Source organism: Chrysoperla carnea, chromosome 2 (assembly GCF_905475395.1).
Source record: "Chrysoperla carnea chromosome 2, inChrCarn1.1, whole genome shotgun sequence".
NCBI classification, from domain to species: domain Eukaryota; kingdom Metazoa; phylum Arthropoda; class Insecta; order Neuroptera; family Chrysopidae; genus Chrysoperla; species Chrysoperla carnea.
The window spans coordinates 16,573,896-16,587,312 of NC_058338.1; the positions used below are offsets into that span (position 1 = coordinate 16,573,896).

Consider the following 13,417-nt stretch of genomic DNA (forward strand, 5'->3'; position numbering starts at 1 on the left):
GTGAACCAGGCAAAAGGCGTTAATGTTATGAAGAATGGGTTATCTGTTATGAAGATTTAGAACTAGACATAAAATGGATACTTTTTATGAGAAAAAATGTCAATTGTATGATGCCTATAGAAAATAAAATATGGTTTTTGTCAATTATGTAAGGAAATTAACATCACCAGTTCAATGGTCTTCATTTCATGTTGAATATTGTTTTTAAGTCCTATTTTGCTTGAACTTATAAATGTATATGACTGGATTGATTTTGGCAAAAACTATTTAGCTTGAAAAATGAGCCGCTGCTTTTTGAATGATGTTATTTTCCAAACAAAAATGTCATAGAATCATCTTTTATTCTCAAAAATATTAATGAACTTAAGTACTGTCAAAATATATAGGTTTTCTTTCTATGTATTGATAGAAACGGAAACTAATTTGCTCTTATTTCCAAAAGATTTGTCTGCCTTTCGTGTTCCAAAAATATTAATGGATAAGAAGTCATAAAATATACAACTTTTTTTACTTGAGTAGATCAGGCTCAATTAATTTTTTTCCAAATTTTGATACACTTTTATAATTTTTATATAATGTTTCCAAATTTTTTATTTATGTAATGAATTTAAAAAAATTATGAATGTATTGTTAATTGTATGTAAATATAAATGAAAAATAATTGAATTCCTAATTAATAAGCCATATAATACTACCTAATTTAGGAAAATATTTTTATATTAAATTAATTTTAGTTTAAGGTGTGTTCTAGCTCCAATCAATTTTTTATACAAATATAATATTTATATAATTAGAAAAATATTTTATTTTAATTTTATAATTTTGATTGTTCTCAAAAAAATGTTGTTGCAACCGTACCTAAGCGCTAAGAAATTTTTGTGTGAATCGAAATTTTGGAAATTACCATTCGAATTCTCATTGATAAAAATTAAAGTAAATTTTTAATCGGTAGCTAAAATACTTTACGGTTAATTTATTAATTGATTTAGTGCAATGATATTATTTGAGAAGAACGTAAAATGACACAATCCGCTTGACACAATCTGCGTAAACCAGTTCTTTCTATAAAACCAATATCTACTTTCAAGATGTACTTTTAGCACGCACCGAAAAAAGAGTACTAATGCCAGAAGGATACAAATAATTTCGTAACTAGAATTTACAACTTTTGTAATGCTATTTAAATAACTGGTTGCAAGATGGAAATTTTTTTTGCACTAAGTGAAAAGTTTGGGGACATCCAAAAAATCGTCTGAAAAAACCACGATGGTTTGTGTCGTCTTTATATATACAAAATAATAATTCAGACGAAATGTCACAATTTTGACACTCATTTTAGTTACAAAATGTTGTAACTAAAAGGAGTGGTAACGATTATGTATCAAAATTCTAGATCGAGCGGGCACAACATGTGAATGCATTCCTAAAAAATTGGTTAGACGAAATTGACACAATTTGGGTCAATAAGAAAATTCAAAAAGGATTAGATTTGAAATCAATTAAAATTATAAATTGAAATAAAATTATATAAACATATAATTTTACCAATTATTATCATACCTTAATTTACCTTTAATTTGTTAAGAACAAGGTTTATTGTTTTTTTACAAAATAAGTAATTCCAAGTATAATTGAAGTATTTTTGAAATACTTTGAAGTTCACTATATTTTAAGTTCAGTTTCTGATTATAATTAATTTATGTGAGCGCAGTTGTATATATTTAATAGCATAATAATTTTTTATTGTTAAGTTCTAATAAAATTTTGTTTATAAAACCGAATTTTTGTGAGTTTTATTTTTTTTTTTTAACATTTCAGCACCTACCTACACCACTATTTTTAGAGGAACAAATTTTTCAAATAATGGAAAAAATAACGACGTATAACTGTATTGTTATAAATTACGAGTTAGTTGGGTTTAGTATGCCGATTATAGAGAAGTTGGTTGGGTTCTGAAGTTTTAGCCCTTACGTTCAAAACTGGTTGCTATTTTTCCGGGTCTTTTTTGTCTTTCTGGGGCTATGTGCTCCTAAGTTCCTGCAGAATCAGTACCTGTTTGATTGGAGTAATATGATAAAATACTACCGTGATTACTTCTCCATAAATCTGTGATTCCGGAAGCTTTCATTCAAGGACGAGTCCATAGCGAAGTCAAGAAACTGGTAATAAATTTGGAGTTAATAAAAAAACTAAAAATATTTCAGTCAAGTTTATTTTTAATCAACAATAAATTAAATATTTTTTTACAATAAAGAGTACGTAAATTACATTTTTAATTATCTATTTGGGTTTATTACAAGGATATCGCATTTCGCATGGTCCACCATGTTCGCCAAATTCAACAGCTTCTTTTGTTGTATTTAACAATTGCTGATATTTTGATTGTTGGGAAACGGCTCTGAAAATTTAAATTTAAAATTTAATAATAATTTTCGTAATATTTTAACCTAAATATTCAAGCGATTTTATAAGTTTGATTTTTTTTTCAAGTGATAAATACGTATAAAATTGTTCCAATAAAAAATAATAAAATAACTACTCTAATTTCGTGTTCTACTGTTAATCGCGCTCGATTTTTTGTATAAAATCATTTTAAAAACTGAGTAATATCAAAAATCCCGTTTTGCAAACTAATCCAAAGCTCGTTGGTAAATTTTTATCGATCAATACTTTGGAAATAACTGTATTAATATATAACGTACTCTTTATCGAATGTAGTAATTGTGTTGTACATTAAGTTTGCTGCATTATAATAGCTTTTCGCCAATTCAGGTTGTTTGCACATAACTTGATGTAAGCATTCATAATGTCCTGGTTCGCCAGTCAAATATCCCATGTATAATAATAATTCAGTTTCAGAAATTTGAGGTAAAATGGTATTTTCTAAAAATAAAAATTTAAATAAAATAACAGATAACTTAGTCAAAATTAAAGTGGAAAGTCTTAATTCTTACCCTCCATATTACGTCCTTTACCAAAACTATACCCATGACCATGACCATGTCCATGGAAGGCACCTGCTCCTAAAGTTCCAGCTGCATATATTAATGCTTTTAGCAATACTAATATAAATAGATTTGTTAAATTTAAACTCACAACCTAAAGAAAGATGATTAAAATTGATTTAATTTTCTTTATGTGCCGATTTGTAAAATTTCTATTATCTCTACACGTATTATTTTTGCTGTTTTTCACAGAGAATTTCTGGGAAAAATACTATTTAAAAAAAGTGAGTCATTGGGATTGTCAACGTTAGTGAAAATTTAAAACTTTGGAATAACTGGCCTTCGGTTTGACTGTAGCCTTCAGTAGTGCAGCTTGTAAAAAAAGTATAAAAATCAGGTTAATTTAATTTAATGATTGGATGCAGAGTTTCTGAGATATCGCAATATTGGGATAGAGTTTAGTCCGTATCTCAAGAACTATTGGGCCAGTTATCAAATGAACCCGATTTTTGTACTTTTTGGGTCAAAATTACCTTATATACTGAGTTTTATCGAAATTGAAGATAAAAAAATTTCTCGATTTTTTGCAATTTTTTTAAGGGGTACCCCTTTGATAAAATCGAGAAAATGGAAAAAAAATTTTTGTTTTGAAATTTGATGAAACTCAGTGGATGGGGTAATCTTGGTCTAAAAAGTGTAAAAATTAGGTTAATTTAATGATTAGACCTTTGAAAATTACAATGTCAGCGAGTATCATAGGCAAAACATAATTTTCAAAAACGTTATAGAGTTCCCCACCAAAAAAATTAAAAACCATAAAATTGTGAACAAAAGGATGGATAAGTGAAGACTATAATGTGATAGTCTAAAGGAGAAAGTGCTCAACGTGCCAAAATAAGTTTTCACTTCAATAATTATTATCCCTGGTTGGTTGATAATAAAGTATAGTTTTGTAGATAATAAATTTTGATATATTGAAAATCTACAGAGATGTAAAGATTACTATCCTTTTTTCTTTCGAATTTCAATGGAAAATCCAGATTTGAATGTCCAAATTGCTTGCTGAGCTTCTACGTCACGCGTTTTTGCTCTCATCTTTCGTGATATCCCCATCACTCAAAGTACGCTCTGCATTTTTTGAATTTCATCACAAAATAACACAATTAATGCTTTTGTAGCGCCAGTAATACCCGATTTTTATTCTATAAACATACCTGACTATTAGTTCCGGAACGTGAGAGAAAATCTTGTGCCATATTTGCTAACAACGACCTAGTATTCGAATATTTATCCTCTGGTAGATCTGTTTTGTTTTCCGTATTTTCAATTTTCGATTCAATAACATAAAATTGCAATATAAATATTGTTAAAACTAAACAAAAATTAATATTTTCGGAAAACATTTTGTAAATTTTCTTTTTCGAACACTAACAATTTGTAACTGTATTTATGATAATATTGCACAAAAAATGAACTCAAATTGATTGCAAAATTTATATTTATAGAATTTTTTACCCCAAATAAAATTTTTTATTCCCACTTTATCATTTTCTTCTGTTCAAAATAATAATATAATTAAAATAATAGATCTACAAACGTAATTCAAACATGATTTTTTTTTTTGTGAAATTTATATAATTTTTATAAATAGATGAATTCTATTGTTCTTATTTAGTTACTGAATCAAATTAATATAACAATTTTACAGAAAAAATGTAAAGAAATAAAATTGAAAAAAGTATTGTTTAATTTTCGTACCAGGCATTTTCAAAGTCATAATACACAAATCTCTCTAATTTTTGTAATCAAATTAATTAAAGAAATTTTGTAATTTTCAATGAATTCAATAGGTCATTTTCACATTAACTAAAATGATGTCTATTTATTTAAATTTGGTATAAAAACTTTGTATTGGGTGTCTCATTGTGAACGCTATATTAACAATGCTCTCTCTTATTCTATAGCTCAAACAAATTTGACATTTTTATAACTTCTGTAATAGTGGATCGACTCAAAAATCTTGCTGAGACCATTCCACTTATCATTTTATTCTTTGTAGGTACTTCTATTCTATCTGAACGTGAAAGTTGTTGAGAAAGTATTTTATCCAGAAAAATCTCCAAAAGGGAATAACTTTTCAAATTTTCTAGGGTAGAATAATTTTATTGTCTTATAATTTTTTCTGTTTATAATCCTAAAATTTGTTAAAATCAAATTCACGGGACTTGTAAAGAATCAAAAAAAAACATCGCTTTTCGCTTATACGCTTTAGGGTAATGATTCAATATTTCCGTTATCAATCAAGTTTTTGTTATGATTCAAATTTGTTTTAGACTCCAATCAAATCAATCTAATTTCCAATTGATTTCCTGATGATTTGCCGGGTAGTTAAATATCCGTAAAAAATTTTTCTATATTAAGTTTTTATCCTGCAGTTTTTCTGTTATCAATGGTATTGATTTTTTTTGTTCAATTTGTTTTTACTTTACAGCAGCCTTCCGATAGATTTCTAATTCATTTCGGGTGTTCAGGAGGAAAAGTAGAGAAACTATCTTCTTTCTATGACTTCTGATTTTTCCTATGCGTTGATGCGTTGAGTGTTGTTACACTTAATATACTCAAATAAAAGAAATATGTGGAAGTTTAGTGAAAACTTCAAAAACAAATTTTTACTCATATAAATTTTATTGCAAAAACGTAACAAACAGTTTTTTCTACAAATTTTACTACGAATTTGGTTTTGTTGAATATTTAATTTGACTTTCACCATCTTTCATTCGACCAATCACATATTCTGGATAACTTAAGTAACCATCGTGATCCATATCATCTTCAGCTAGTACTCGATCAATCAATTCTGAAATGTTTTATTCATGTTTAAAGTTTTCACAAGTTCAGGTTAGATCCAATAAGGGGAATCGGATTATTGTAAACTTATTTTCTGATTAATTCTATTTGAAACATAAACAAAAATATTGTTGAGGGATAAACACGGCTCTTTTGGGTTTATAAGGAAATTATAAATCGGTCTCGAAAAGAAGCTTTGGATAAAGTTGTTGACATAAAATAAATCTAATTCTTTCCAAAATTCACTGTCATTTTATGAACTTTATTACTATTTAAATATTAAAAATAATGCAATAAAAAGCAATAATCCATGATTAGAAATATTATTATGAGTAATAATCATTTTTGATACAACACTCAAGTCTACAAATATTCACGGAAATAGATGGCTCAAAGCTGAAAATATTGCCAAACTCTCTTAATATTTAAAGGAAAAATTAACAGAAGTATCTAGTGGGCATAATAAAATTCTATACATGTGGCCCTCGGACTTTGATTTCGGACTAGAAGTAAGTGACAAATTTATCCTCCGATAAACAAGCCAATCTCTGTTAGCTCAAATAGATTTAGTATGATATGAGTGAAAGTTAGTAATAAGCAAATCAACAACTCGAACAAGTAGTTTTTTTTTTGCATTATTCAGTAAAATCTGTAATTATTGCAATAAAAAACAAATCATTTTAATAGTTCGAATCAAATGATATCGAAACAATTGTCAACAGATGTCCTCCAATCTATTTTAAAACATTTTATTAATGTTTTAAGTTTTTTACAGAAATTTTATAATTCCAATGTTCCTTACCAATAAAATAGTTCAAATCATTTTCATTTGAATTTTCAACATCAGTATTATCTTCAGTATTTTCGTCATGTGCATGTGCTGTATGTTGTATTGCTTGTAATATTTCCAAACCATCCAATTTTGTGTTATTGTCGAAATCATGCAATTGAAAATAATGGAATTCCAATTCTTCGTCTGTCATTGATTCTAAGTCAATATGATTATTGTTGGCTTCTTCTAGATCTTCACGTATGTGCCTAAAAACAAACTCATGAAAAAAAATTCGGGGTATATTTTATGATTTGCTTAAAATCATTGAAACCGATTCAATCGATGCACGATATTAGTCGCGGGACGTTAATCGTTTCAGTCGTTGAATACAAATTTTAGTTTAAAAGAGCGAATTATAGCCAATGAAACCTTCATTTTATGTCCTATGCCCCTATATTTGCTTATTTTTAGGAATTTTAAAGATATTGCTTACTCAGTGCCGGATTAAGCCAGCGTGGGTTCTGTATCTAATGCTATCAACGGGTCTGTGTATGTGGTAGCTCCCACCCTCTGGACAAAATCGCAAAAATTTTGTTTTTCAACTTTAAGTCAGTTTTAACCATGCAGTCGAGCAGTTTTTATAATGATTCGTTAACTGGCTATGGGTTCCGAAATTTTAAGATATTTATGAATATCCCATCTCTGTGGTGTTATCCAAAATTCAATAACTTCCCTGGCTAGAATAGTTAGTTTTGCCACATGTCTTGAACAAATAATTATTCAAGAATATTGAGACTTGGTTTTCGTAACAATTTGCAAGACGTTTTTTTCGAGGAGTACTTAGATGCTTGAATTAATCCATTTTTTATCTTACTCTTTATCATGTAGAAGTTGTTCATCTTGAGTTATTTTCGGTGGATTTTCATTTTCTGTTGAAGCATCTCCACTATCACGCCTAGGTCGATAATGGGTATGCTGATGGACAATTTTTTGTCCCCGTGGATGATGAGGACCACGACATTTAACAATCGGCAATAAATTTAAGCATATGAAATATAGCAATACCAAAAATAATTTTTTCATTATTAAATCTTTTGATTAATTATCAAAGTTGAACTCTGAAAGAAACACAAAAAAAATTATTTCTCAATGAGTATAATAAAATAATAGATATAGGTACATAAAGCTAAGAGTAGTTTGTCCATTACATGGTTCAATTTATTTGCATCGACGCGACTTTTTCTTATTTTTATCGACGCGATCGGTATAGTAAGCAAAACTATAGATTAAAATCAATTAAATTGCATAGTACGATTTGATATTGTCTTTTGTTTTTAAAATTAATCAACTTGCCCAAGTAATTAGAAAAAACCAATACATTCTTATGAAAAGAACAGGGCACATTAACCCGTCTGCCCTCACGTCAACCGTTTGATAATCTTAAGTCGCGGGGTGAGAGATTAAAGTCAAACATTTCGCTCGTTAAATATTCTTTAATTATTCTTTGCAAAATACAAATTATATATATTGTAAATCGAGCGTGATTGCGAGTGCTTACGGGTTAAGAACACTGATATACAGAGACAAAGACGCTGTGTACAAACAAAATTACATAGTTTTTGTAAGTATGACCCCACAACCTATAAGCTTATGGTCTATATTTTGACGAACGACCCTTGCCTAGAATCCACCCACTGCATTTTTTAGCTTTTACTCTCACAAGGTACTTCCCTTTTTTTATTAGCACTCCACGCTTTTTTTTCTCGATAAAATGATTTTTTTTTAATCACTTTATTTTTTTGTTTTTTTTTAATTTCTGGAAATTATTATATTCTTTTTAGCTCAACTAGTTACAAAAGCGTGTTTTGCTCTATATATAAATTACAATATAAAAGACAATGCGCAATGCTGTCATTAGTCTTTTGACAAATTTTGAAGTAATACTATAAAATGACATATGGACATATGGTTAAAGTACATGTGTTAAATTCAAGGGTTTCAATTCTTTGACATAATTTTTTTAAACATACATATTCATCAAGTTCTCTAGTTACCCGCCACGTCTGTATGAATGAATGATCACAGTAAGAGAGATTTTCTTCACCTATATGCTCATATAGTATTTTAGATGATAGTAACGACCCATTCGATTTGATAGATATTTCATCCCTTCAAATAAAATGCAATGCCCTATATATATATACAACTTTCTATTATACAATTTATTATAATACACTTGATTTGACATATGAAGTGTTGAGCACAAGTGCATATGTGGCCAAGGGGATTACTGGTATTCATATTCAAAGTATACTTTTATAAAACTAGGTTGGCTAGACAAAAGTTATCTGTAATATGGATATAGAAGTACTCGTCCAAAAAAAAATTTTTTTTGCGTTTTTCTCGATTTTTTCAAAAGGGTACCCCTTAAAAAAATTGCAAAAAATCGAAAATTTTTTGTTATCTCCAATTTCGATAAAACTGAGTATATAAGGTAATTTTGACCCAAAAAATACAAAAATCCCATTCATTTGATGGCTGGTCGAATAGTTTTTGAGATATGGACTAAAATCGATCCAAATATTGTGATATCTCAGAAACTCTGCATTCAATCATTAAATTAACCTGATTTTTATACTTTTTGGATCAAAATTACCCCATCCACCGAGTTTCATCAAATTCCAAAACAAATATTTTTTTGGCGTTTTTCTCGATTTTTTCAAAGGGGTACCCCTTAAAAAATTGCAAAAAATCGAAAAATTTTTGTTATCTCCAATTTCGATAAAACTCAGTATATAAGGTAATTTTGACCCAAAAAATACAAAAATCTCATACATTTGATGACTGGTCGAATAGTTTTTGAGATATGAACTAAAATCGATCGAAATATTGAGATATCTCAGAAAATCTGCATCCAATCATTAAATTAACCTGATTTTTATACTTTTTGGGTCAAATTTACCCCATCCACCGGGTTTCATCAAATTCCAAAACAAAAATTTTTTTTGCGTTTTTCTCGATTTTTTCAAAGGGGTACCCCTTAAAAAAATTGCAAAAAATCGAAAATTTTTGTTATCTCCAATTTCGATAAAACTCAGTATTTAAGGTAATTTTGACCCAAAAATTACAAAAATCGGGTGTATATGACGACTGATCGAATAGTTTTTGAGATACGGGCAAAAATCGATCCAAATATTGCGATATCTCAGAAACTGTGCATCCAATCGTTAAATTAACTTGATTTTTGTACTTTTTGGATCAAAATTACCCCATCCACCGAGTTTCATCAAATTCCAAAACAAAATTTTTTTTTGCGATTTTCTCGATTTTATCAAAGGGGTACCCCTTAAAAAAATTGCAAAAAATCGAAAAATTTTTGTTATCTCCAATTTCGATAAAACTCAGTATATAAGGTAATTTTGACCCAAAAAATACAAAAATCCCATTCATTTGATGGCTGGTAGAACAGTTTTTGAGATATGGACTAAAATCGATCCAAATATTGTGATATCTCAGGAACTATGCATCCAATCATTAAATTAGCCTGATTTTTATACTTTTTGGATCAAAATTACCCCATCTACCGAGTTTCATCAAATTCCAAAACAAAAATTTTTTTTGCGTTTTTCTCGATTTTTTCAAAGGGGTACCCCTTAAAAAAATTGCAAAAAATCGAAAATTTTTGTTATCTCCAATTTCGATAAAACTCAGTATTTAAGGTAATTTTGACCCAAAAAATACAAAAATCCCATACATTTGATGACTGGTTGAATAGTTTTTGAGATACGGACGAAAAGCGACCTAAATATTGCGATATCTCAGAAACTCTGACCCAGCGGTTTCAGCGTTGATCGATCAGTCAGCTTCCATTCTTATATATTGAAAAGAAATTTGTTCATATTGAAAATTGTAGATTTCAAAACTCATATTCATTAATTAACAATTTTTAATATTTATTTCATACCTAGTAAACATTATTTTTGTTTGAACCAGTCATGTTGATATCAGACATATATATTATCTAAGGGATGTTTTTTGGTAAAACTCGTACACATATATAGTCACAAAGTGATGATGTTAGTATTATACACAATAAGGTAACAACTTTCAACGTATAAAGTCTATAATTACCCGCTAGAGGGTACAACAATTGTCATTACACAGAATCACATTACTAAAAGCAAATCCGAATATCCTATTTGTGTGATGAACCCAGACTGTCTACATGCAATATACATGTATATAGAAATATAGTTGTTCCTTGTTTTAAAGGACAATGTTATATTATAATAAAACTCACCCCTATATATTTATTTTAATGTACAAGTCCTTTAATATCAATTCGGACGGTACCTAAAGGGATTATTATTTGATATACAAAGAAGTATACATTTTACATAATTATCTATTAATAGTTGTATTACAATTTATAATAAGGGGTGAGTTTATATATAAAAATATTTTATATTTAAGGGATGTTTATTATGGACTATAAAATATATTTATTATAAAGCTATTATTACACGATTAACATTGAAATCATATTAAAAAAAAAAGTAAGAACTCTTTTTAGAATTTTCGTGTATTTATTTTGTAGTAAGATAATTGAAAAAAAAACATGTGTAAGATAATTGAAAAAGCTCTACTCCTAAGATCAAATTTCTCTTTTATTTCATGCTTTTTATCCTTTATTTATTTCTAAAAATAAGGATTATTTTACAGTAAACAACATAAGTCCTATATTTTTAATAAAAATGCAATTTCTTTATTAAATGCAATTTTCAAAGCACCATTTTATTAGAAAAAAATGGAGTAAGAAACTGAAACTACCTATTCCGATAAGAACAGGGAGTTGCTATGAGAAGACTATTAGATAAAATCTTTATAAAAGCGGTGGCACGAGTAATTTGAAGGACACTATGTATAACATCAAAAAAGCGAAAACTACCGGTGTTTTCCGAAATCAACATCACTATACTTACCGGTAGTAATGACGTCATGAATCAGGCGCCATATTGGTATTGGTATGCCATCATATTTAGCCGAGCGTGTATGCATTACAGTACATGGAATAATAATTAAACAATAATTTTATTAAATTGTGTATCAATAATAACACAATAATTTGCGTAAAAACAAACACTTCTATTCTTTTGAAATACATTACAGTTAAAATTTGGCACTGGCCAGTGTATTTCGGAACGAATCATTAGTATAGCGTCAATTTATAGCATCATTATCATTGGCCAGTATACTGATATATATTTCGGAAAACACCCATTATACGATGTTATTATACCCATTTTTTATTCGCCCTGTTTCGTTGTTGTTTGGTATTCGCCTTCAAGTCGGGTCGCAGCAGAAGGAGTATCGAATATATTCGTGTGTACTAAGCTTTATAAACGAACAAATATTGTATATTTATTAAACATACAAAATACATATTTTTATGAATCGAACATAAATATTATGTTTATAATTGATATTATTTCTTATTTGTTGTTTGTTTGAACTGATTAAAATCTTTTTGACTTTAATACATAATATTTCTGATAAAATATAAATAATTTTTATTATATTGCAGATCAAATATTATTGATAAAAATTATTTATTGGAATCGGACGTGCATAGAAGTCAGATTTTTCTTGCAATATTTGGGATTTTTACTTTTTGAAGTCAAATGCATGTTGCAAAAAAAAGTATCTTTATCATTATTTAAGCATAAAATCTATTTTCCTGTTAAATAACGTAAGGATCACCTTAAAACTGTGATGTCATTTTTCTGATAATTAAACTTGTGGCTTCCATTTATCGTAAATTGAATTCGATACTGATTTAATAATACACTGATAAGCCTCAGGTATTAATTTCTGGCATTAAAACAAGCAAAAAAAGTTCAAATGAACATATTGATTAAATTTATACTTTTTGGATATACGAGGTGAAAAAAGATTTAAAAAAATCATGATAAGTAATTTAGTTTTTTCATGATACCTTATATAAATATAAAAGAATTGATCATGTGAGTGCGAAGCTTATGTTCCACACCATCAACTTCCCAAGAGATGAAAAGTACTTTCCATAACTGACTTAAACGTAGCTCGACACGCGCATTCAACGCAAGAAATCGCGAGATCACCGTGCAAGTGAAATACAATGATTATTTTAGACCACTTAAAGTTCATAAGTAACTAAGTTGGCTCTAGTCAAGTATTTCAGAAGTTAACAAATCAAAATATTTGATTTAAAAATAATTTCCATGACATCTCAATCAAATTTTTCCTATCAACAATTTTCCTTCGCATTTATACGCTTACATAGGTAACCATGAACAATAATCGCGTAATTAAAAAAATGTTAATTAGGAATTCAAATTATTGAGTTTATTTAGTATCAGTACAATAAATAAATAAAAAAAAATTTACCTGTTACATCCTGCAATTTCAATAATTTTGATTTACACTTGAACAGCTGTCAGTATAATCTCGAACATTGAACTGAAAAAAATCATTTGAAAAGAAAAACTTTTTAATTAAGTAGAAATAAAGAAAATTATTTTTTTACTCACTGATTTGTATTTGTTTGAAAAAGCTGTCTAAACATTTACTAAAGAAAATTTTATTCTAAAATGTAAACTATACTATGATGTAAACATATTTTCTTATTTTCACATAAAATCAATAATACAACAGAGAAAAGCTTTTATTCACATCATACAGATAACGTATGCAGCATCACTTTTCCTGTAGTTGAATGTATTCAACAAGGTGTGTCACTAGTTGTATTTTATAGATACCGTAACTTTACCAGGGTTTAAATAAATGCTTACACTTATATTAGTACGAGAGCAAT

General features: G+C 28.2%; 2 protein-coding genes across 2 annotated transcripts; both read right to left on the reverse strand.

Annotated features, from left to right (window-relative positions):
* Positions 1-2,280: 2,280 nt before the first annotated feature.
* On the reverse strand, positions 2,281-4,201 carry LOC123291697. The gene is made up of 4 exons (XM_044872072.1): positions 4,160-4,201; positions 2,955-3,099; positions 2,703-2,883; positions 2,281-2,398 (listed from the first exon to the last, which is right to left on the reverse strand). Exons 1-4 carry the CDS (start codon positions 4,199-4,201, stop codon positions 2,281-2,283), a joined length of 486 nt encoding a protein of 161 aa, XP_044728007.1.
* Positions 4,202-5,671: 1,470 nt separating this feature from the next.
* Positions 5,672-13,157, reverse strand: LOC123292509 (multiple coagulation factor deficiency protein 2 homolog). The gene is made up of 5 exons (XM_044873222.1): positions 13,134-13,157; positions 12,991-13,062; positions 7,439-7,682; positions 6,595-6,830; positions 5,672-5,802 (listed from the first exon to the last, which is right to left on the reverse strand). Exons 3-5 carry the CDS (start codon positions 7,645-7,647, stop codon positions 5,672-5,674), a joined length of 576 nt encoding a protein of 191 aa, XP_044729157.1. The 5' UTR covers positions 7,648-7,682; positions 12,991-13,062; positions 13,134-13,157.
* Between the last annotated feature and the right edge of the window lie 260 nt (positions 13,158-13,417).

Excerpts from the sequence above, each read along its gene's own strand:
- LOC123292509 (XM_044873222.1), bottom strand. The coding sequence starts at position 7,647 with ATGAAAAAATTATTTTTGGTATTGCTATATTTCATATGCTTAAATTTA. Across the intron at positions 6,831-7,438 it reads CAACTTCTACATGATAAAGA|GCACATACGTGAAGATCTAG; the intron begins GTAAGATAAAAA and ends GTTTGTTTTTAG. Across the intron at positions 5,803-6,594 it reads TGATTTGAACTATTTTATTG|AATTGATTGATCGAGTACTA; the intron begins GTAAGGAACATT and ends AAAACATTTCAG.
- LOC123291697 (XM_044872072.1), bottom strand. The coding sequence starts at position 4,201 with ATGGCACAAGATTTTCTCTCACGTTCCGGAACTAATAGTCAG. Across the intron at positions 3,100-4,159 it reads GTTCCGGAACTAATAGTCAG|GTTGTGAGTTTAAATTTAAC; the intron begins GTATGTTTATAG and ends ATCTTTCTTTAG. Across the intron at positions 2,884-2,954 it reads TAAAGGACGTAATATGGAGG|AAAATACCATTTTACCTCAA; the intron begins GTAAGAATTAAG and ends TTTTATTTTTAG.